The sequence below is a fragment of the Trichomonas vaginalis genome, chromosome I (genome assembly GCF_026262505.1).
Source record: "Trichomonas vaginalis G3 chromosome I, whole genome shotgun sequence".
In the NCBI taxonomy this organism is placed as follows: Eukaryota; Parabasalia; order Trichomonadida; family Trichomonadidae; genus Trichomonas; species Trichomonas vaginalis.
Genome location: NC_067203.1, coordinates 664,913 through 687,136, shown reverse-complemented (window position 1 = coordinate 687,136; position 22,224 = coordinate 664,913). Strand labels below are relative to the sequence as shown.

The 22,224-nt window shown below is 30.6% G+C and overlaps 11 protein-coding genes and 2 pseudogenes across 13 annotated transcripts, besides 2 other annotated features; 3 read left to right on the top strand and 10 right to left on the bottom strand.

Annotated features, from left to right (window-relative positions):
• Window positions 1-6,871: part of a mobile genetic element that runs on past the window's edge.
• Window positions 520-708, bottom strand: TVAGG3_0903790 (uncharacterized protein; the record flags this gene model as incomplete). Its single annotated transcript, XM_051251443.1, has 1 exon — window positions 520-708. One exon carries the CDS (start codon window positions 706-708, stop codon window positions 520-522), a length of 189 nt encoding a protein of 62 aa, XP_051077017.1.
• Window positions 2,649-3,597, bottom strand: TVAGG3_0903780 (uncharacterized protein; the record flags this gene model as incomplete). Its single annotated transcript, XM_051251442.1, has 1 exon — window positions 2,649-3,597. A coding segment is annotated over one exon (949 nt), but the record flags the coding sequence as incomplete, so codon positions are not given.
• On the bottom strand, window positions 5,186-5,524 carry TVAGG3_0903770 (uncharacterized protein; the record flags this gene model as incomplete). Its single annotated transcript, XM_001287985.1, has 1 exon — window positions 5,186-5,524. One exon carries the CDS (start codon window positions 5,522-5,524, stop codon window positions 5,186-5,188), a length of 339 nt encoding a protein of 112 aa, XP_001287986.1.
• TVAGG3_0903760 (uncharacterized protein) lies at window positions 5,609-6,508 on the bottom strand (the record flags this gene model as incomplete). The annotated part of the gene is made up of 1 exon (XM_051251441.1): window positions 5,609-6,508. The coding sequence occupies one exon, from the start codon at window positions 6,506-6,508 to the stop codon at window positions 5,609-5,611; it is 900 nt and encodes a 299-aa protein (XP_051077015.1).
• Window positions 6,872-8,174: a mobile genetic element.
• Window positions 6,968-8,094, top strand: TVAGG3_0903740 (annotated as a pseudogene). Its single transcript has one exon. A coding segment is annotated over exon 1 (1,127 nt).
• A 519-nt stretch (window positions 8,175-8,693) lies between the features above and the next one.
• TVAGG3_0903720 (uncharacterized protein) lies at window positions 8,694-9,101 on the bottom strand (the record flags this gene model as incomplete). The annotated part of the gene is made up of 1 exon (XM_051251440.1): window positions 8,694-9,101. The coding sequence occupies one exon, from the start codon at window positions 9,099-9,101 to the stop codon at window positions 8,694-8,696; it is 408 nt and encodes a 135-aa protein (XP_051077014.1).
• A 123-nt stretch (window positions 9,102-9,224) lies between these two features.
• Window positions 9,225-10,039, bottom strand: TVAGG3_0903710 (annotated as a pseudogene). Its single transcript has one exon. A coding segment is annotated over exon 1 (815 nt).
• A 597-nt stretch (window positions 10,040-10,636) lies between these two features.
• TVAGG3_0903700 (uncharacterized protein) lies at window positions 10,637-10,846 on the bottom strand (the record flags this gene model as incomplete). The annotated part of the gene is made up of 1 exon (XM_001299581.2): window positions 10,637-10,846. One exon carries the CDS (start codon window positions 10,844-10,846, stop codon window positions 10,637-10,639), a length of 210 nt encoding a protein of 69 aa, XP_001299582.2.
• A 1,038-nt stretch (window positions 10,847-11,884) lies between these two features.
• TVAGG3_0903690 (uncharacterized protein) lies at window positions 11,885-12,543 on the bottom strand (the record flags this gene model as incomplete). The annotated part of the gene is made up of 1 exon (XM_001299580.1): window positions 11,885-12,454. The coding sequence occupies one exon, from the start codon at window positions 12,452-12,454 to the stop codon at window positions 11,885-11,887; it is 570 nt and encodes a 189-aa protein (XP_001299581.1).
• A 400-nt stretch (window positions 12,544-12,943) lies between these two features.
• On the top strand, window positions 12,944-14,306 carry TVAGG3_0903680 (disulfide-isomerase A6 family; the record flags this gene model as incomplete). Its single annotated transcript, XM_001299579.1, has 1 exon — window positions 12,944-14,017. One exon carries the CDS (start codon window positions 12,944-12,946, stop codon window positions 14,015-14,017), a length of 1,074 nt encoding a protein of 357 aa, XP_001299580.1.
• Window positions 14,307-15,698: 1,392 nt separating this feature from the next.
• Window positions 15,699-16,551, top strand: TVAGG3_0903670 (uncharacterized protein; the record flags this gene model as incomplete). Its single annotated transcript, XM_001299578.1, has 1 exon — window positions 15,777-16,322. One exon carries the CDS (start codon window positions 15,777-15,779, stop codon window positions 16,320-16,322), a length of 546 nt encoding a protein of 181 aa, XP_001299579.1.
• A 459-nt stretch (window positions 16,552-17,010) lies between these two features.
• On the bottom strand, window positions 17,011-17,289 carry TVAGG3_0903660 (uncharacterized protein; the record flags this gene model as incomplete). Its single annotated transcript, XM_001299577.1, has 1 exon — window positions 17,011-17,289. The coding sequence occupies one exon, from the start codon at window positions 17,287-17,289 to the stop codon at window positions 17,011-17,013; it is 279 nt and encodes a 92-aa protein (XP_001299578.1).
• Window positions 17,290-17,881: 592 nt separating this feature from the next.
• Window positions 17,882-22,224, bottom strand: TVAGG3_0903650 (calcium ion binding; the record flags this gene model as incomplete). Its single annotated transcript, XM_001299576.2, has 1 exon — window positions 17,882-22,224. A coding segment is annotated over one exon (4,343 nt), but the record flags the coding sequence as incomplete, so codon positions are not given.

The following is a 22,224-nucleotide window of genomic DNA, read 5'->3' as shown; positions in this document are numbered from 1 at the left end:
GTGGTTTGTTATTTTTAGCAAGTTCTCGCATCATTTTTATCGTTTCCTCCCTTGTTATGATTCGTGGTAAATTTTGAGCTTATGGGGTATCCATTTATGATAAAAATAAAAATTTAAATTATGCCGTTCTAAAGTTTGTGACAACATGACATTTTGACAACAGTCCCGGAAATGATTTGTCATGACTTCATCGTAATGAGTGTAAATGACCCAAAAATAATGTTTTCATTAATGGTTTCAGGTTATTCAATAATTAATTATTTTTGAAGAACTGAAGGTGTCACTACGTCACCATGTGTCACTCGGTTAATTAACTTCTCTGAAAAAATGAGACAACATGACATTTAGACAACATCACAGGATTAATGAGGAAGGCATTTATGAATTATTTTTGAAGAACTGAAGGTGTCACTACGTCACCATGTGTCACTCGGTTAATTAACTTCTCTGAAAAAATGAGACAACATGACATTTTGACAACACAGCAGGATTAATGCAAAAATAAATTCCAATCATACTTTATAAAGCTTCATTTACAGGTATTTCATCGTCAGTAAATGAATCCTCATTATCGTTTGGTTCAACCTGTTTATATAATCCTTTCATTTCTTCTTTCAAAACATAACACCATGTTTGTTTACCATCTATTCTTACCTGTTTCTTATCACATTTATCCTTAATGCTCATTTGGAAATTCTTGTCTTTCATGTCTGATGGTTTGCAGAATAGCGCATTTTTACACATGTCATACCTGCACTCAATTCATCATAATGTGTATTTATCCATTCATCTAAAGGATTTGTTGATAATTCAATTAAATCTTGTTTGGCTTCAGTCATCGGTATGATTCGTACATTAAATGATGAAAGGTCATATTGCATAAAATATGTTAAAAGGTTATCATAAAATTCCTTAGTGCATGAATCCATTAAATTCTTGAAGTAATCAAATTGACCCTTGAATTTACCATTAACCCTTAAAACTACGTATCTTCTGTCTCCAACTTCAATTTTGACGGGGTAGACGTTATTAGTTACGAAAATGAAATTGGCAACATTCTGAGCTGTTCTTCTGGGTTGATTCTTTTCATTAATTCTAATCTCATTATCCGCAATAATTGATTTCAAAGCGTTGAAGTTTGCAAGTCTGTCTTCACCTACATTCTTGAGTTCATTAAGTACAAGAAACATTTTATTTTCAACTACTGAGTTGAAATTACCCGTTAGCTCACTTATTTCAGTAATGTTTTTACATGAATAACCGGCGAGGAGTTCAGAAATAATGTCTGTAAATCTGTTTTTACCTGTTCCCTGAAGTCCTTTCAAAATAATTGCTGTTTCATTCTTGATTCCAGGATGTTGAATCATTGATGCAATCCAGCCGAGAAGGTATTTATACACTTCATCGTTATTATCACAAATGGCTTCTTTAATGAAATTCATAAACATCTCAATTTTTGAGTAATCTGGTTTTTCGAGAACGTTGTATTTATAACCTTGAAACGTTGAGAAAACATCTGGGGAATCAGATTTAAAGCAAACACCCTTAACGGTTAATGAGGATAATTGATTTAATAGTACGTCCCATGCTGTTATGGTTTTACCTTCTTCTTTAAATAATTTAATCATTTTGAGTGACTCTTTCATGTTTGATTGAAGAACGAATGATATTTGATTCATTTTGTCGTGGATATTATAGTCCTTTTGAATGAAATATTTATTTCCACAATCTACAAAACGGATTACACGTGATAAATCCTCAATTACTTCAGAACTGTTTTTATACTGATGATTTTCAGCCTTGCGTCTAATATCTGTTATCAAAAACGAGTCATCAAGTTTGATATCAAATGTTATTTTTGGCTTACGTAATAAAGGTAATAATCTGCTTCCACGTACCGAAACCCAGAACTGTTGCTGGATTTGTTGAGTTCATTGACGTATAAATAGAACCAATGGGGTAAATCATCTCAAGAATTGTATTTAATCCATTATGAATATTGAATTTATTATATAATATTGAATTTGGGTGAGTATTTAAAACTGGTCTTGTTATCAATATTAACGTATTATTTTTGAAAATTGCTTTTCTAACATCTTGAAATTTTGTGATTTCAGACCAGTTTCTTCCATCACTACTGATATTTACTAAATCACCACATCCTAAAGCAATGAAATACCCATCAATATAAAATAAATTTGTAAATCTATAATTTTGAGTAAGTTTTGGAGTGAATGAATAAACCAATTCCCAATTTGATAAATCCTGTGATAAATAAATATGTCTGTTATAACTTACAGGATATGAATAGACCATTTCACCTGAAACGAGAACATAAACATTTGATCCATAACATAAAGCTTCAATGTCTCCATCAGCTTGAAAAATTTGTTCAAATTGACCTTGTGATATTGAAGATGATCTATAAATTTTATCATTTTGTAGGATAAAATACATGTTGTTAATGTAATACCACTTACTTGTATAATCAATTTTCAAATCTGATGACATCATACTAAACATATAATAATTTATCCCATCCTCACTAATGAAAATTTGATTGACTTCATAAATTAGTACCCATTTATTATTAACACATCTAATAGGATTATTTGGATATTTAAATTTAGCATCTTGATTTAAATTACATTTGAACCATTGGATACAATCGAATGAATAACAAGGGCAAAAATCATCTTCAACCGTTATCATTCCCATAAATTTACCGTTATTATATTCAACATATAAAATTCTTGGATTAATGATTGGCTTTCGTGTATCAGGATTCAAAACAGATGGAGTAAATGATTTATAGTTTTGAAAATCATTTGTTTTAAAATAATAAAGCACTCCAGCTGTATAAAATAAATACATGGTCACTCCATCGAAACATATCCATTCAAAAGAATCTATATCAAAGGTTTTATCTGATGATTTCATAAAATTTAAAAATGGTGGAGTAAAATAGACCTCTGATTGTTTTATTTCTTCATTAACAAATGATATATTAGCTTTCTTCATTAACTCACTATCCACGTATTCCTTATCCGCTTTAAGGTCTAAACATCCTGAAACCCATCCTGTATCGGCTTTAGTTTTTAAAATCTTTGATGTCCATTCATGATACCATTCAACCCTTTCTTTAATTTCATTATCTTTTTCATCAACATAAACCAAATTTGCCTTCTTCATTAACTCACTAGCCATATATTCTTTATCTACCTTCTTCATTATGTCATTTAGGAAACCTTCTATGAATTCCTCATTTAAATTAAATCTTCCAATCTTCAAAACTTTAGGAAATGCATTTAATGCGTAATATCTCTGTTCTTCTGGTGGAATTGATGTTATATCATCCGTTATACCTTTAATTTTAGAATTCATAAATAAAATTTCTTTTATATTTGATATCACTGCACCACCCTTGCAAACGAATTCGAAATGGTCATTTTTCAATACTATCTCCAAATCTCCATATTTCAACCTTTGCGTTTGTTCTGCCGTCTTTGAATTATATGTATATATGGCGTATGTAATGGTCTGAGGGACCTGGGTGCTTTGTGCCTTAAGTTGCTGTGGTTGCTGTTGTTTAATCATTTATTATGATTTAAAAATAAATATTTAATCTGTTATCTCATCACCTATTTTTTCTATTTGAAATTGCCATAATATTTCATTCATGAATTCTAAATCACAATCAAATAGGTCAGTTACTCTAAATTTAATATTTGATAAATCTTTTGAATGAAGAATAAATGAATTCCCGGATAATTGAAACGGATATGATAAAGAAAATGTGTTTAAGTTGATGGATAAAATGTTTTGTATTGATGGGTAAGAGTTAGGGTCTAATGTTTGATGTGAAAATCTCATTGGGGTATTAACCTTATCACATTTGATTAAAATGAAATTGGAACCAGTGTCAGAATACAAAACATCCCCAACATCTTTTTCAAAATTTAATATCCCCAACAATGAACGAAGATGGGGAGTACAAAATTTAATTTCAGCGGGAATTTAATAAGGTTATTTATTTCATCAAGTTCAAAAAGTTTATCAGGTTTTGATTTAAAATTTTCTTCATACCATACGATAAATGATTCATTTAAATAACTTAAAATCATGTTAATATCCCATTTCGCTATCACATTATTTATATACATATCATACGTTTTTTCATGGTCATCTTTAATAAATGATATATAATCTGAAGGGTCTAAAAGAATGGGATTAAATTTACCACTCACAGAAACGAGAGTAACATTATAAATTCCGCTAACTGTTAAATTTAATTCACAGTTATTATTCGAAATAATATTGATAATTGACATTTTTATTACGATTAAAAATATGGTAAAGCGTTATTTTCCAGTGATAAATAAAACTAGAATAAGATTACCTCAAGAATTCATAAATTCAACGAATAAGAAATTCATTCATGTTATAAATTTTAGTGTTTTCAGAAAATATGAGTCAATGTCATATTCATCAACAGGTTATATTTCACTTCATTCAAATTTAGTTCAATCAAACCCATATAATGACCATTTCATAAGATTTTCAGATGGTATTAAAAATGTAATTGATAGATTAAAATATGAACAGATTGACAATATCGAATTTTTGGAATTTTGGTTTAAATATCCCGATGGAAAAAAGATTGAAGTTAAAGATAAAGCTGATACTATAACAAAAACAATTACAATGACCGATCCGGATAGTGGGGAACAAAAAGAAATAAAACAAACGATAGAAACTGGTGAAAGGTCAATTATTATCGATTATGATTCAAAGGATTATTATTCAATAATGTTAATGCTTGAATATTAAATAGCCTTAACAAAGAATTTTTCAAGTGATATTTTATATTCATCAACTATTTTATTGTATATGTTATTATAAGTTAAATGTAGTTCAGTTGTTGCTCCGTTCTTTGATATCTTAATTGTGCTAATATCCTTTATAGGATTTATTTTTGCAACTGTTCCGCAGCATGAAACCTCATCATCTATGAAAAATTGAATCTTAACGTCTGAATCTTGAACATCACAAAGAATGGCGATAATGTGAATTAATGATTCATAAGGTAAAATAATTAAACCGGATTGGTCAATTAAATTCATTATTGAATCATAATTATTAATTATTATATCACGGTAAATTTTCATTAATTCTGAATTAATGTCTATTTTATATGGCGCATTGCGACTGGAATCGTAGATTCCTGGGTTCTCGATGTTTGATGAAAGAGGCGGGGGTATGTTGGATAAGTGGGAATTTCAACGGGTTCTTTACCGGGTTCAGATAAAATGATTGGGTCTTCATCTTCTTTATTTTGCTCCTCCTCCTTTTTCGGTAAGTCACGAGTTAATAAATTTGGTTGAGTTGCTGACCTTGTTAATTCAGGACTAACATTAACTTTAACATTTTGAATAATTCGTGATTTATCATCATTTACGTTATAACCAACCGTAATCTCTGCTTTTGCGTTTGTGTTCTTTTGACTTGTGAAACGTCTTCTCATTTATAATTGAATAAAAAAAAGAAAAATATATTTAAAGTTTTATTTAGTTGTTACGGTAATATCCCAAGGTTCATCATTGTTTGCTTATACTTTCTTTGTAACTGCACCAATTATGTTATTGATATTGCTTTGAGTTTCTTCCAGTCTTATTTTATCATTTACAATATCTTTAATCATTTCATTACATGCATTCTTAAAACCATCTGATTTTTCTAATTTACGTCTATCACTTTCTTTAATTAAATCAAAGTTATAACCTTGTTGAGAATAAAGTGGTTTCTTTATCAATTCCTTGAACGCTTCTGAAAGTGAAGATGAAGAAATTCTTGCCACTTGAATTGGTTTAAATTCTGCTTTCATTGCTTCTTTCTGTTCATTGAACACTGGATCGAATAAAGCAACTTTAAAGAATTTCTTAGCTGGAATTTCAGGTCTCAAATTTGCATATTGACCATCAAACTGATTAACATATCGTGGTAATCCGTTTGGTCCTTCTTCAATAGCGTTTAATTCTTCATTGAAATAAGAATATGGATTACGACGGTATGAAAGAATTGGTCCATCTTTACTGTCTCCGATATGTTGTTTAACAGCTTTTCCATTTTCATCAAATTGCATAGGATAACGTTCATTATATGCTTTACGTTTAGGATAATCAGACATAGTTAATTTATAACCATTTATGACTTTAATATTTCCTTGACCATCAGTAACGAAAACTTCATTTATACCATCAGGCTTTCCATTTGGTCCTGTAATGTCTGCTTCATGTGCTTCCCAATTTGGTCCATGACGTTTGGCATATGCTTGAGCTTCTGGTAATGTTAAAACGTTTCTCATTTGTTTAACATCCTTTTGAAGACCAGCAACAATATGAACTAATTCTTTCATTCCATCAGGAACTTTCATAGTTCTATTATATGCACCCTTTTTGTTTGTCCCTTGTTTTAATGGAACCTGTAGAAGATTTGCTATTTCTGTCATGTTTAATTATAAATAAAAAATAAAAATTAATTATAAAAAGTTAATCAAATTTAACACCTCCTTTATTTAAATCAACTATTATTTTTCCATGTTCACCTAATTGCTGATATTGTGTGTAAAGTTCATTAATGCTCATTGGTAAATTCACTTGATAAAGCATAACGTTCAACTGTTGACGACTAAACCCACTGAAAATGAAAAGTGTTGATAGATTTGATTTAATGTTTGTGCTTAATGCTTTGAAGTATTGAACAGCCATGAAGAATGAACACTGAATGTGTCGACATTGAGTTAATAACTGATTAAAATATGATTTCTCATTTGTTATTAGTTTTGATTTCACGGCATCATCTAGAAAAATTATAGGGTGTCCAAAGGTGCGTTTAGCACAGCGCTCTATATGAGACTATTAAAGGAGATATATGCTGATTATAAATATATAATAAAAAATATGAATATATGTATATGATGAGTATGTTGTATTTTGGCGCCATGCCGGGATATAAAATGAATTTTGAGACAAGAGGCGGTTTCGCGGGAAATTTTGGCGGGATTTTTTTCATTTTTTTAATGAATCATAAAGAAAACATCCTCGCTCTTGCAAAAAAATGCAAAGACTGTAAAAAAATTTACGAGACCTTGGTAAAATGCTTCGGTATGGATGCTCCTAGCTATTCCACTGTAACGTATCATGTTAGGATGTATCACTTCATGAACAAAAAGGCGCCCATCATAAAAATTGACAAAAAATCGCCGGATCAAAGAAAAATCAAAGCAATTCTTCAAGCGCTAGATGAAGACCCAAGAGCATCACTCAGAAGGATAGAGGAGATGACACAGATACCACGTACAACAGTCAGTTATTATCTGCACAATTATTTGAACTACAAACTAGCGTATACACGTTGGGTTCCGCACAACCTTAATTCAGTTCAAAAAAAATCTAGAGTCCAATCTTCGAAAGAGCTCCTCTCTATATTGGGTGCGTATCAATCCAAGAAGTTTCGCTTTTAGTAACAGGGGACGAGTCTTGGTTTCAATATGCAACAGAAGCCAAAATCATGTGGATCCCGAAGGATGAAAATCCGCAAACATTCCCGAAGAAAAAAATTGACACACCAATGATGATGTTGTCGGTTTTTTGGGGCGTGAATGGCATCATCGCAATTGATATTCTTCAAAAACCTAATACGATGAATGCTCAGTATCTAATTGACAATGTTCTTACTCAAATTATCAATTCTGATGAGTTTGAGAAATCCAAACAACAAAAACAAAAGTTTGCAATTCATTTTGATAATTCAAGAGTTCACAAAAGTCATAAGGTAATGAATTACTTGTTGGAAAACAATGTCAAAGTTGTTCCAAACCCAATTTATTCACCTGATATTGCACCCTCTGACTTTTATTTATTCGGCACGCTAAAAAAGAGAGCTGAAGGACGCGAATTCGCGAGTCCAGATGATCTTGAAAATTTTGTAAGAGAGCAATTTGAGCAATTTTCTCATGATGATTTAAAGCGTGTCTTTCAAGCCTGGATCGATCGCTGCGAACGCGTGATTGAATCCAATGGTGATTATATTTAAATAAACTTTATATATATGTAACTTGTTTATTTCTATTCGCAGTATTCAGGTTTGTGCTAAACACACCTTTGGACACCCTATAGTGAATGCAAAAATTCTTTATCAAAATTTGAAATAGAAAGTGTTTCAAATAATTCATCCCTTTGTTTATCAATAATTTTATCCTCTAATCCTTGCTTCTTGATTGTATTATATAATTCTTTATACATTAAAAAGTTTTTTAAATAATCTTCTGCTTCTTCTTGTGATAAATAAATAATTGGAATTTTGATTAAATGCTTTAAAGATTCAAATGTATCATCTGAAGGTGAACCTGAACGGTTGATATAAATTAACACATGTGAATAGGGGGAAGTGTTAGCAATAATGATAATTTGTTTTAATATCGTTAATGTTTTACCCTTATTCTGTTTACCAATTGCTGCAGTGATTGAATTTAAATAACATTCAGAATATGGAATTTTCATTAATTTTTCCTTAGATAGAGCATTTCTATTATCACTCAATGCTTCATTAATCATATCATCTATGTAGGTATTATATACATCTGTTAATTCTTCAGAATTGAAATCCATTTAATCAAAAATAAATTTATAATTTTAAACATTTCTATTCATCAATATTTCATCATATGAACTTCTATACTGTGGTGGTGTACCTGTTGGATGATATTTCAAACCTTCATCTGGTGTCCATGTCCAATATGTAGTCCTAGTAAACCAAACCTGAGGAGGATTTGTCACCTTTGAACAGTAAGTGTCATTTTCACCCTGAATGATTGGATAAGCTTTCACTTGTACTGTAACTTGTGAATTGAAAGTTTCTAATCCATCAAAGAATATACCCGCTCCATCACGTTGAACTGGAATAGTGCATAAGAATGAAGTTTGGTCTTTCCATGTTCTAGCTAATGGTGTGCCATTATCATCATTCAGTGGTCTAGTTAATGAGTCCTCGTATTCTTCTGTGCATTCATTCACTCCATCTAAATCAGAAGCTTGAAGCATACGTGTAAAGAATATGTCACCCACTGTGGTCATCGCTTGATCGGGGAAGTTTCTGGAATCTATAGTGACCTGAAGACCTCGAAGCATTGGATTTTCTAAAACTGTTCTTTGCATTGCATTCTTCGGAAATGTTAACACAACATCTGTAACATTATGAAGAGCGTATGAGAAATCTGAGCTGATACCTTCAGGAGTGATGCAACCTCCATTTAGTGAACGAACGTCAATATGTTGAGCTGGAATCATGAATGGATCTTCCTTACTGAATAAACGTGGTATTGCTTTAACTGATTCTTCAATTAAACCGTATCCTGGTGTAATGCATTTATCCTCTAAAACTTCCATCTTTGTGCATGAAATAATAACGTTATCAACTGTTGCGTCAGCAGATGTAGCGGCTAAGCTTGTAATTAATTTGGTAGGAAGTCCGATTTGTTGGAATTTGCGATCATATTTATAAACATGATTCATAATCTTTTCATAATTTTCATCAGTTATCTTTTCATAAACGTAATTTTGTAAATCAGCAACTCTTAACGGGTCAACCTGACAAAATACTAAAGTATCCCTGAAAACATAATATTTAAGAATGATATCACCAAATGATTTAGGATAATCATCGAACGCCTGAAATGCTAACAAATCATTTACCGGAATAATCATATCAAAAGTGACATCAACTTCTTCATTTGCTTCTTGAAAACTTCTGAAGGGTCAATATATTTACCACATACTGAGTTATCATATTTTTGAACATTATTATATAACGAATGAACAAACTTTTTAACTTTCCTTTCTGATTTTGGTTTATATGTTGCAAATGCGAAAGATTCACGGGCGCAATCCATCTGAAGATAACCGGCATCACCTCTTTCGGTTTCTACTTCTAATTGTTTAAAGCTTTGATTTGATGATTTGTAACCAACGAATAAACGCATGCATTTAAAAGCGGCATCACATGTGAAAGCTTTATTTGAAACTAGAGTTGCTTTAACTTTGCGTTTAATATATGTGTCACCTAATTGGTTCACATCATGAGCCGGATTTGTAATTCTTAAATGAGTTTGTTTATCATCAAAATATGGAGCATCAGAGTCATAGCATGAACTTTCAAGTTCTCTATAATATCTTCTACCGTCATTCTTTGCGAATATTTCATTTATCTTTTCGAATGAATGAAATACATTTCCATTAATCGGTTTAGTGTTTGGCACCAAATAGTTAGTCGTCATTTATTAATAAATAAAAAATCAAAATTAAAAGATGAAAATGAATTTTTAATTTTAATGAAATAATCAACTATGGCTGCAGGATTCTTTAAAAATTATGGGATAAGTAAAAAGAGGAGCGCATAAAGTTTGGGAAACATTGAAGAAGGGCAAATTGGATATTTAAGAATAAAGAAGCAATTAGTGACGTTGCTGAATCAATAACCAAAAGCTGCCCCAATAAGAGAAATATTAAATAAAGGAGAAAAAGTTTATCAAAGACTTCAACCGATACTAAGATAAAAATAATATTTATTTATTTTTCCACTATCTACCTCCTATTTTATTAAGTATTCCTTCAGCTATTCCACCAACTGCGTTACCTGCTTGTGCTCCCATCGCCGGATTACCTGCTTTAGTACCTAATACTCCACCTATGATAGTTCCTGCCGTTTTCGCTACTGGTGCCAAAAAGTTTGCAACGGGTTTAATAATCTTTTGATGAACCCAACCCGCAGCTTTCTTAATTCCTCCCATAATTTTTTAAAGAATCCTGCCGCCATTTCTGATTTAATATTAATTAAAAAATATATTTCATCACTTATATTCTAATTTTTATTTAATGATAAATGAAACCATTTTAAAAATAAATGAAACAGAGGAGGAAGAAATAAATGAAAGTGAAAATGTTCAACAAAAAATAAACGTTGTTAAACCAATTACTGAAATAAAAATTTTTTCATCTGTTGAAGAATTTAATGACTATTATGCTAATAATAAAAAATTATTTGAAGAATTGACAACGTGTAAATTGAATAAAATGTTTAAAGTTGATGGATTCAAAATTTCAAAAATAAAAGGAGTGGTTAGTTTGAAATCTATTCCTCAATCAAGAATCACCTCATTAATGAAAATAGATGATTTAACAAAAAGAATAGAAATTATTGAAGAGAATAAATCAAATTATTGATTTCATAAATCATGACTCGTTGAGCCCGAGTCCTTAAAGCCCATCACTGAGTTCAAGGTTATATTCATCAAATATTTCATTATTAAATGCAACTTCTGCTAGTTTATTTATTTTTTCAATACGATCATTTGAAAGTCTATCGTTTAATTTTTTCTGAAGTTTTTCATTTTCTAGTTCTGAAACTTTATTTGGATGATATGTAAATTCATGAAATTCTTTGGCCTCGGTTTTGATCATTAATTTACAAAGAACTTTTGTGGTTGGAATTCGTTTGAACCATTTATTAGTTATATTCGTTATATATTCAATATCTGGAATTAATTTCCAAATTTTTGCATTTTCAATTAATTTATTATCAAATGCAAAAGCAATGGGTTTAATATTATGTTTACCTTTATAATATAAACTTTCTACATAATCATCGAAATAAACATCTACTTGTTTAACATTTTCAAGAATTGGTGAAAGAGCATCCATTAATTGATTGACGGTTACGAATCTTGATCCACTCATTTTCTTACGAATTAAAAAAATAAATTATTCAAAAATGTCAGAAGAAAATATTTAAATAAATTATTTAAATTTTTTTACTCTATTCAAGAATTTTATTTTTGATATAACTCATTGAATTCAAAATTTTTTAAAAAATTGACACCATATATAACCAGTAGAAATTCTGCCAGTAGAAGTTCTACCAGTAGAAACTTTACTAGTAGAAGTTCTGCCAGTATAAACTCTACCAGTAGAAGTTCTGCCAGTATAAACTCTACCAGTAGAAGTTCTGCCAGTATAAACTCTACCAGTAGAAGTTCTGCTAAAGTATTCAATTTTGAGGGAAACAGTAGAAGTTCTGCCAGTATAAACTCTACCAGTAGAAGTTCTGCCAGTAGAAGTTCTGCCAGTATAAACTCTACCAGTAGAAGTTCTGCCAGTATAAACTCTACCAGTAGAAGTTCTGCCAGTATAAACTCTACCAGTAGAAGTTCTGCCAGTATAAACTCTACCAGTAGAAGTTCTGCTAAAGTATTCAATTTTGAGGGAAACAGTAGAAGTTCTGCCAGTATAAACTCTACCAGTAGAAGTTCTGCCAGTAGAAGTTCTGCCAGTATAAACTCTACCAGTAGAAATTCTGCCAGTATAAACTCTACCAGTAGAAGTTCTGCTAAAGTATTCATAAACACCTTTTTTATATCTTATTTACATCTAACATGCACCAATTTATTTTATAACTTTATTAATACTAAATTTTATTTCATACAAAAAGTAAAAATTCATAAGTTATATATTAATTTAATAAATTATATTATCATTTATAATAAAATTTTTCGAAATGCAGATAAATTTTAACATGTTCGAAATGAAACTATTATAAAATATATTCTTTTTATTAATGGTAATATAGGAATTGTAGGAATAAAAACTTTTTATAAATTATTCATAAATTTTTAAAATCTGCTATTCGGAAGTATGTTCAAAAATCATTCAATTATGTGAGAATTCTTACGATTACAAAAAAAGTCACACAACCCGCATCATATACTACTTTTTTTGTCAGAATTCACGAAATCGAAAACGGCACAGTTGTATTAACATATCTTACCATAACCATACTAATCAGCCGTGAGATAAAGTCGAGATATATAAGTTGTTCGGTCAAAAGATGAATGAGACCAAACAATCAAAAAAATCCTAAAGTCAAAAAAGTGACAATGCTCTCTCTTCTATCCACATTCTGTATTTCCAGAGGTGGCAAGTTTGTTACTGAACTTACATCACAAACATGGAAGAAACTCGTCGAGAAACGCAATAACAGAACAGTTTGGATCGTAGACTTCCAGGCTGGTTATTGCCCAGCATGCCGTCAAGCAGCTCCATACTTTGCAGAAGCTGCTGAACAATCTCACGGAATGGTCCGTTTCGGTTCTCTTGATACACAGAAATACAGCGATATCGCAGCACCATTTGGAATTCGCTATATCCCAACATTTATCATCTTCTATCCAGATGGCTACAAAGTCTACAATGGTGAGCGTTCAACACGCGGCTTTTGCAATGCAGCTGCCAAATACATTCCAAATAATTCAAACGAAATCGACGAAACATGGGCCGAAAGATCCGATAAGGAAGCCATCCTATTTACAAACAAGGGCCAGGTTCCACCAATGTGGGCTGCTATTTCCAACAGCTTCTACGATAACCAGGATGGAATCAAAATCGGCCATGCTCTCAACTCAGAAAAGAAAGACATGTTCAATGTTACAGCATTCCCAACCGTCCTTGTAAGAGATGGCAACAAATCCCGCATTTTCGATGGAAAACCAAGTTTCTCAGTACTTCAGAACTTCATCGCCAAATTCTTTGACGGAACCCTCCCAGAAGCTACACCAAAACCAACACCAAAGCCAAAGGGACTCTACATCGAGACAATCGATACAGAAGAAAAATTCGAAAAAATCTGCCACAAGCACAAGAACTGCGTCATCATGGCCGGCGAACCAGATGAAGAATTCAAGAAGATTGCTACAAAATTCCAGCACGATCCGTTCGTTTTCGCTTCCTGTCCAGCAGGATCTAAACTCGACTACATCAAGAAGGGAATTTGGGTCTACCACAGAACACAGGACAAATGCGCTTTCGTTGAGTCAGTTGACAAGCTTAACAACGCCCTCGATCGCATTATTGACGGAAGCCTTCATTGGAGGCCAATTGTTGATGTCAAGATGGATCAGGAACTCTAACAGAAATATAAAAACATTTCACATAAAACATACGATATCGAAAAATTTTTTTATTTTAATATTTTTAATTTTCGGATAGGCCAAATTGGCTGTTTACATAATTTTCAGTCCAAATATATGCATAGGTTTAATAGACTTTGAAAAAACGAAGAAGTTTAATTTTATATTTTTTCAGGCACCAATATATGAGTCATGATGAAAGTACTTATGTTGCATGCTAAGTTCGGTCAACGATAGAAATTGAGTGGAAATTAATCGTCGAGGAAGTACGATTATGTAAAGTAAAAAAATGTTGTGGGATTTTTAATATTATATATTATTTTATAATAAAATTTTTTTGAGTCATTTTAAGAAGCACATATAATTTTTTGAATTTAAAAATTAAAGTAGTGTCAAACGAATTTATCACTTAATTTAATACTCAGATTTCTTAAAATTAATGAAAAAAAGGTTTTCTGAGAACTTTTGAGAATGGTTTTCAAATTCCATTATTGAAAATATATCGGTATTGTATGAAATTCAAACTCTATATTTATTAAAATTCTAAATTTTTAATAAAATAACTTTTCAGAGGAATATGATTTTGAATGGTTGATTAATAAGTATAAAAATGTCTACGATTTTAAGGAGGGAATTGTTCCTTATGAGGTATACATCATAACTATATACCTCATAAGGAACAATTCCCTCTTGATAGCTGGGAAACTTTCTCTGAATAACTTATCATTTGGAGAAAGTTCCCCAGCTATCTATTAGGAACTAAAGGCTATGAGGCACTAATATATAATCAGTGCCTCATAGCCTTTAGTTTCCTATTAAAAACGAGAAAACTTGTTCGAAATGATAAACAATTTCGAACAAGTTTTCTCATTTTAAGGAGGGAATTGTTCCTTATGAGGTATACATCATAACTATATACCTCATAAGGAACAATTCCCTCTTGATATCCTGGATATTTTTGAATATATTTTTTTAATTAAAGTTCTCAAAAGTATTATCAAAAGTGATTTTTTAAAAATATCTCCAATTAATTAACTAATTAAAAGTATTATATTTTTAAAATTAAATAGTTTTTCAATTTTTTGAAGGAATTGAGATACTTCCCACGACAATAAAATTGAGAGGTTTACATTATGACTGATCTTAGCATGCAACACTTATAGCTGTAATAGCTTAATATATGCCTATTCACTAAATTATTAGAAACTTTTCGTAAATTATTGTCTGAAAGAGCTTTCTATTCAGGGAAAAAAAGTGTTTGGATTAGCTATTTCTAGGTAATACATATCATATTTCAACCAATTATCGAGTATTCAAATCTTAATAATATAATATCAATTGAAGCATTATTCTAGCTGTATAACATCTACCATATTTTATACATATCAAATCTAATCTATATGTTCACTTATAGCATCAAGAAATGATTAATAGGATCAACTTTTATAATATAACATGTTTTTTTTCTATTCTAATTCATCACATATACATTTTTGTTGCCATATTTCAGTATGAGGCCGCTATTGAATCAGTTTGCTCATAGCTTAGAGAAAATATGGGATAAACATCTTTTATGAGGAAGTCGTCAATACAAATAATGATTATTATTCTATACTGATCATGAATACATATTTATTATCATATACCAATAAATGTCACTTTTAATTTTTTCATGGTACCAAGACCTTTATGTCAAGGTAATCATTGTTTCAGTATATTTCTGATAGTGAACATATTTCTAGTTGAATTTTCATTGGTTATGTTCCTAGCGTCCACTATCAGTGGTTTAACTTATTTCAGCGGATCAGAGACATTTGCAACAGGAAAAATCAAATATAAAACGATGTTTGGAATGGGCATTGGTGTCATAATCGTGTTAACCATTATTATCAATATGTACTTCTTTATTTCATGTTGCGGACATTTCTTTACAACTCATATCTTCTTTTTGGCATCAACAATCATATACGTTGTATTCACAGCATCGACTAAAAACGTTATAAATGCACACAAATCTGTCTGGTTTTCGAATAACCAAGGAAATGTATATTATCAGATTGATCACGAGTGCTGCGGATGGGAAAACTCATCACACTACGCTTTGGACAAATGCCCATTTAAATATCAGTCGGGATGCAAGAGTATTTTAACAAATTACGTAAATACGAGATTTGGTAGACTTTTTGATGGATTCTGCGCAGCTTTAGTCATTGGTAACTTTTGTTTGTTTGTTATTTCTGTTCTAGACTGCTGTTTTGGCTATGATGACATTTGCTCTGAATCTTTCGGAGAAATAATGTTTTAAATTGAAATTGTTATACATGATTATATATATGTTCTCTCTTTTTGTTTATTTTAAATAACTATTTTCTGTTTTTTTTTTTCAACTTCAATGTTATTATGTTTTGAACTTATCTTTTTCGTTGATATCTGTACTATGCGAAAGTAGCAGTTCTGCTATTTCTTGACTAGTTAATTGATGCAGAATGAAGAGCTGTTCTTCCAGAATTACTTCTTTCATTGGTAGTTATACAAAATGAATGCAATAGATCTACTAATTTCTTTACTATTATAACATATAGTAACATGTAATACTGTCGCTTCATCTTGATCTCTCTCAATGATATATGCACCATGCAAAGGAAGAAATTCTTCTAATGCTTCATTGAAGAATTGTTTTTAGAAATTCATTTTTGATATTTTCAACATATGATAGAAGAAGTTCAAATGTTTCTTCATTAAATTTTCGTTTGTAAACATGAAGAGCTGCTTTCTAGAATTCTTTTTTATCTTTATAATTTGGACCATATTAAAGTAGAAATTCCTAAGTTTTTTATGCTTATATTTTGCTGCTGTTTCTTCAAATTCACTTTTTGTGTTGATTTCCACACCATGAGAAATAAAATATTCGCAAAGAAATTGAATTTAGATTCAAAAATGATTCAATATTATATACACATTATTTACAAACAAACAAAATAAAATTATTAAATTCATAAGTTTTCATAATTAATACGAGTAATCTTTGCTTCCCTCATTGCTCTAAGTTGTCTAGATGATTGAACTGCATCTGAAATCTCTTGTAATCTTCTCTTCTGTTCCTTAATGAAATCGATGTAGTTGTTATTCATCTCTTTTTGAGGAGTTACAGCCAAATTTTGTCTTGGAAGAGGTAAAAGTCTTTCTCTATTTCTTAAAACGCGAGGTGGAGGTGTTAAAGCAACATCAGGCAGTGGCCTCTTATGGTGTTTATGTTTCTTTGGTGTTTCCATCTTTGCTTGGATTTCTTCATCTCTTTTGAAAGGAGAAGTTTCGATGGATTTCCTTTGATGGTGTCTTCTTGGAGTTTTTTGTGGACTAAGAATTAATTCTTCTGTTCCTTGTTTCGATTTAATTGTTGATTCAAAATCATCTTCAAATGATTTCTTTGATTTAGTTTCAACTGAAGCAAAATCACTTTCGAAATTATTTGTTTCTTCTTTTGATCTTTTTGATGATTTCTTTGAAGTGACAGAAGTAAAATCACTTTCAAAATCATCCTTTTTAGATGATTTCTGCGTTTTACTTGCAAATGATGTAAAATCACTTTCGAAATCATTTGTTTCTTCTTTCAATTTCTTGGATGATTTCGTTGATTTCGAAGTGACAGAAGTAAAATCACTTGTAAAGTCATTTGGTTCTTCTTTAGATCGTTTAGAAGATTTCTTTGATGCTACAGAAGTAAAATCACTCTCAAAGTCATTTGGTTCTTCTTTAGAACGTTTAGAAGATTTCTTTGATGTTACAGAAGTAAAATCACTTGTAAAGTCATTTGGTTCTTCTTTAGAACGTTTAGAAGATTTCTTTGATGTTACAGAAGTAAAATCACTTTCGAAATCATCTTTTTTAGAAGAAACAAAACTTTCTTCTGGAGAATTTTTGGAGGAAGAAACAAAACTTACTCCTTTCTTTGATGATTTTGGAGTAGAAACAAAAGAATCGAAATCTTCACTTGATTTCTTTTCACTCTTTATAGTTGAAATAAATGAACTGTATTCTTCTGTTGTTTTCTTATCACTTTTAATTGTTGATATAAAGTCATCGCTTTTTTCTTCACTTTTTACAGTCGAAATAAAATCAGAATTTTCACTTGATTTCTTCTCACTTTTAATAGTAGAAATGAAGTCGCTTTCATCATCACTCTTTTCTTCACTTTTAATAGTAGACACAAAATCTGAATCTGATGATTTCTTCTCACTTTTAATAGTAGAAATGAAGTCACTTTCTGGTTGAGTTTTTTCTGATTTTATTGTAGAAATGAATTCACTTGAAGTTTTCTTTGTCGAAATAAATCCATCACTTTCCACCCTTCTTTCGCTTTTTATTGTTGCAATGAAATCGCTTGATTCATCTTTGTTTTGTGTAGAAACAATCTCGGAAATGAATTCACTTGAATTGTCACTTTTTGGAGTAGATTTAATTGTAGAAACGAAATCAACTTCGTCATCATCGTCATCAGAAGGTTTTTCTGATTTAATTGTTGAAACAAAGTCTACATCTCCTGATGTTGATTGTTTTTCTGATTTAATTGTTGAGATGAAATCATCTGTTTCCTCTGTATTTTTCTCACTTTTAATTGTAGAAACAAAGTCACTTTCATCGTCACTTTTTACTTCACTTTTGATAGTTGATACAAAATCAGAAGTTGTTTTTGTTTTTTCGCTTTGAATTGTTGAAACAAAGTCTATATCTCCTGAAGTTGATTGTTTCTCCGATTTTATTGTTGAAATGAAATCATCGTCATCATCTTCTGATTTGTTTTCTGATTTAATTGTAGAAACAAAGTCAACTTCGTCATCTTCATCTGATTTTTGTTCACTCTTAATTGTAGAAACAAAATCTGACTCATCATCATTCTTCACTTCACTCTTAATTGTTGAAACAAAATCAGAAGATTCATTTGATGATTTCTTTTCACTTTTGATTGTAGAAACAAAATCATCTGAATCATTACTTGACTTCTTCTCTGATTTTATAGTTGATACGAAGTCATCTGAGTCATTTGATGATTTCTTTTCACTCTTTATAGTTGAAATAAAGTCACTTTCGTCATCGTTTTTTATTTCACTTTTAATTGTAGAGATGAAATCATCTGAATCATTAGAAGACTTTTTCTCTGATTTTATTGTTGAAACAAAATCACTTTCTCCATTACTTGAATTCTTCTCTGACTTGATTGTAGAGACGAAATCATCTGAGTCATTTGATGACTTCTTTTCTGATTTAATGGTTGAAACAAAGTCGCTTTCATCGTTTGATGATTTCTTTTCACTTTTAATTGTTGAAACGAAATCAGAAGATTCATTCTTTGAATTATCTTCTGTTTTCATTGTTGAAATAAAATCATCTGAGTCATTACTTGATTTCTTTTCTGATTTAATTGTCGAAACAAAATCAGAAGATTCATTCTTTGAATTATCTTCTGTTTTAATTGTTGAAATAAAATCATCTGAGTCATTACTTGACTTTTTCTCTGATTTAATTGTCGAAACAAAGTCATCTGAGTCATTACTTGATTTCTTTTCTGATTTTATGGTTGAGACGAAATCATCATCTTCATCTGATTTCTTTTCTGACTTAATTGTAGAAATGAAATCAACGCTGTCAGTTGTTGTTTCAGATTTATTTGATGATTCAGAAGGTTGAGAAATAACACTTAAATCGTTAAACAACTCTGTATTTTCTTCTGATTTAATTATAGACTCAAAATCATCATCATATGACTTTTTCTCACTTTTAACAGTTGAAATAAAATCACTCTCTCCTTCAACAGAACTATTTCCTGACTTCTTTTCACTTTTAATTGTGGAAACAAAATCACTTTCATCATTTGATGATTTCTGACTTTTATCTGACTTTTTGTCACTTTTTTCAGTAGAAATAAAATCACTTTCATCATTTGATGATTTCTTTTCTGACTTAATTGTAGAAACAAAATCATCTGATTCATTAGAAGATTTCTTTTCTGACTTAATTGTAGAAACAAAGTCATCTGATTCGTTTTTGTCACTTTTTTCGGTAGAAATGAAGTCACTTTCGTTGTTTGATGATTTCTTTTCTGATTTAATTGTTGAAACGAAGTCATCCGAATCATTATTTACTGTTGATGATTTCTTTTCTGAGTTAACAGTTGAAATAAAGTCACTTTCATCATTTTTAGATGATTCAGTGATGAAAGCACTAGAAACATCTCCTTTTTCAAATGAAGAAGATGATTTTTTATTGAAACTTACTGATGACTTTTTCGCTTCAGAAGCAAAAGAAACAAAACTGGAATCTCCAAAACTAGATTCTTCTTTCTTTGATTTATTACTTTTGTTTGATTTATTACTTTTCTTGGAACTTGTAGAAATGAAAGAATCATCAAAACTTGTTTCAACTTTGTTACTTACTTTACTTTTGTTGTTTTTAGTTGTAGGAGTTTTCTTGGAACTTGTAGAAATAAAAGAGTCGTCGAAACTGTTTTCTGATTTATTTTTTACTTCACTTTTGTCATTTTTGGTTGAAATTTCGGAAATAAATGAATCATCAAAACTGGTTTCAACTTTATTGTTCACTTCACTTTTGTCTTTTTTATTATTGTCACTTTTTGATTTATTACTTTTCTTTGAACTTGTAGAAATGAAAGAATCGTCAAAACTTGTTTCAACCTTATTGTTCACTTCACTTTTGTCACTTTTCGGTTTTTGACTTTTCTTTGAATTTGTAGAAATGAAAGAGTCGTCAAAACTGTTTTCTTCTTTGTTTTTCACAGCGGAAATTTCACTTATGAAACTTTCATCAAAAGTGTCACTTTTTGTCGAAATTTTTTTAGCTTTTGAAGATTTTTCGCTTTCAAAACTATCTGATTTTCCTTTGTTCGATGACTTTTTTGAAGGAACTGAATCAAAGGAATCCTCAAATGAGTCTTTTTGTTTAGATTTCTTAGAACTTGTTAATCCAATTGTTTCGTTGAATGAATCTCCGAAAGAACTTGCTTTTTTGGGTGTTTTCGATTTTGATGATTCAATTGAAACAAAAGAATCATCAAAAGTGTCTGATTTCTTGTTGCCTTTAGATGAGTTAGACTTTTTTGATGACTGACTCTCAAAATCGGCAGAATTTTTCTGTGAATTTTCATCAGATTTTTTATTTGAGGAATTTAATGGTAGAGCAGGTATATTTGGCTTCTCTGTAGACTTATGTGATGCTGAATCATCTCCAAATGATGAAATAAATGACTGAATGTTACTTTCAAGATGCTGATTTCCGGAATTTTGTTGTTCTGGGCCAGAAATGAATGAAGAGTTAAATGAATCCTCCGGAGAATCTTTATTTTTGCTTTCTGGCGGAGATTTTTTGATTTCTGATGCGTCATGCAATGGATCTAAATTTTCTTCTTTTGCTGTTGAATTTCTTGGTGATTGTATAAAAGATGAATCGAATGAATCAGTAAATGACTCCGCCTTTGATGAGAGATTTGAGTTTTCGTCATTTTCTAGATCACTTTGTTTTCGAATTGCTGATTTATCTTGGACAAATGAATCATCAAATACCAACGATGAATTTCCTTGCATAGAAGAGTGATTTTTCCCTGGAGTTTTGAAATCATTTGAAGAATTCATTGATCCAACTGAATTTTTCGAAGTATTCGGTGAATCTTTAATATCAGCTTTGGAACGCTGATCTGGAGATGTTGAATCGCTCTTAGATTTTGATGAATCAGTTTCAAAACTTACTTTTTCTCGATGAGGTTCATTTAATAACCCACTTCTCCTTGCTTGTTCTAAAATACTAAGTTTGCTCTTCGAATTACTTGAATTATTATTTGATTGTGTATTTTCATGGGAAGGAGACCCTGATTCATCATCGAAATCGATGTATTTTCCAATTGTTTTAATAAGAGAACTTGCTGAACGTAAATTTATATTACTATTTGGATCAGTTGAATCTAATTTTGAAGATGCTGACTGTTCAAATGAAAGAACATCGTCGTCATCGATTTGCAATGCCGATTTCATAGTACTACTGCTTCTAGATTTCGAAATACTGTTTTTCCCTGCTAATCTTTCGTATTCTGAGTCTTCTTCTGAGTCAATTATAGAAGAACTATTAATATCATTTAGTCCAGATCCTGAATTATGCGCTTTGATCTTTCCATTCCCCATAATGGAACCATTCCCGCGCAT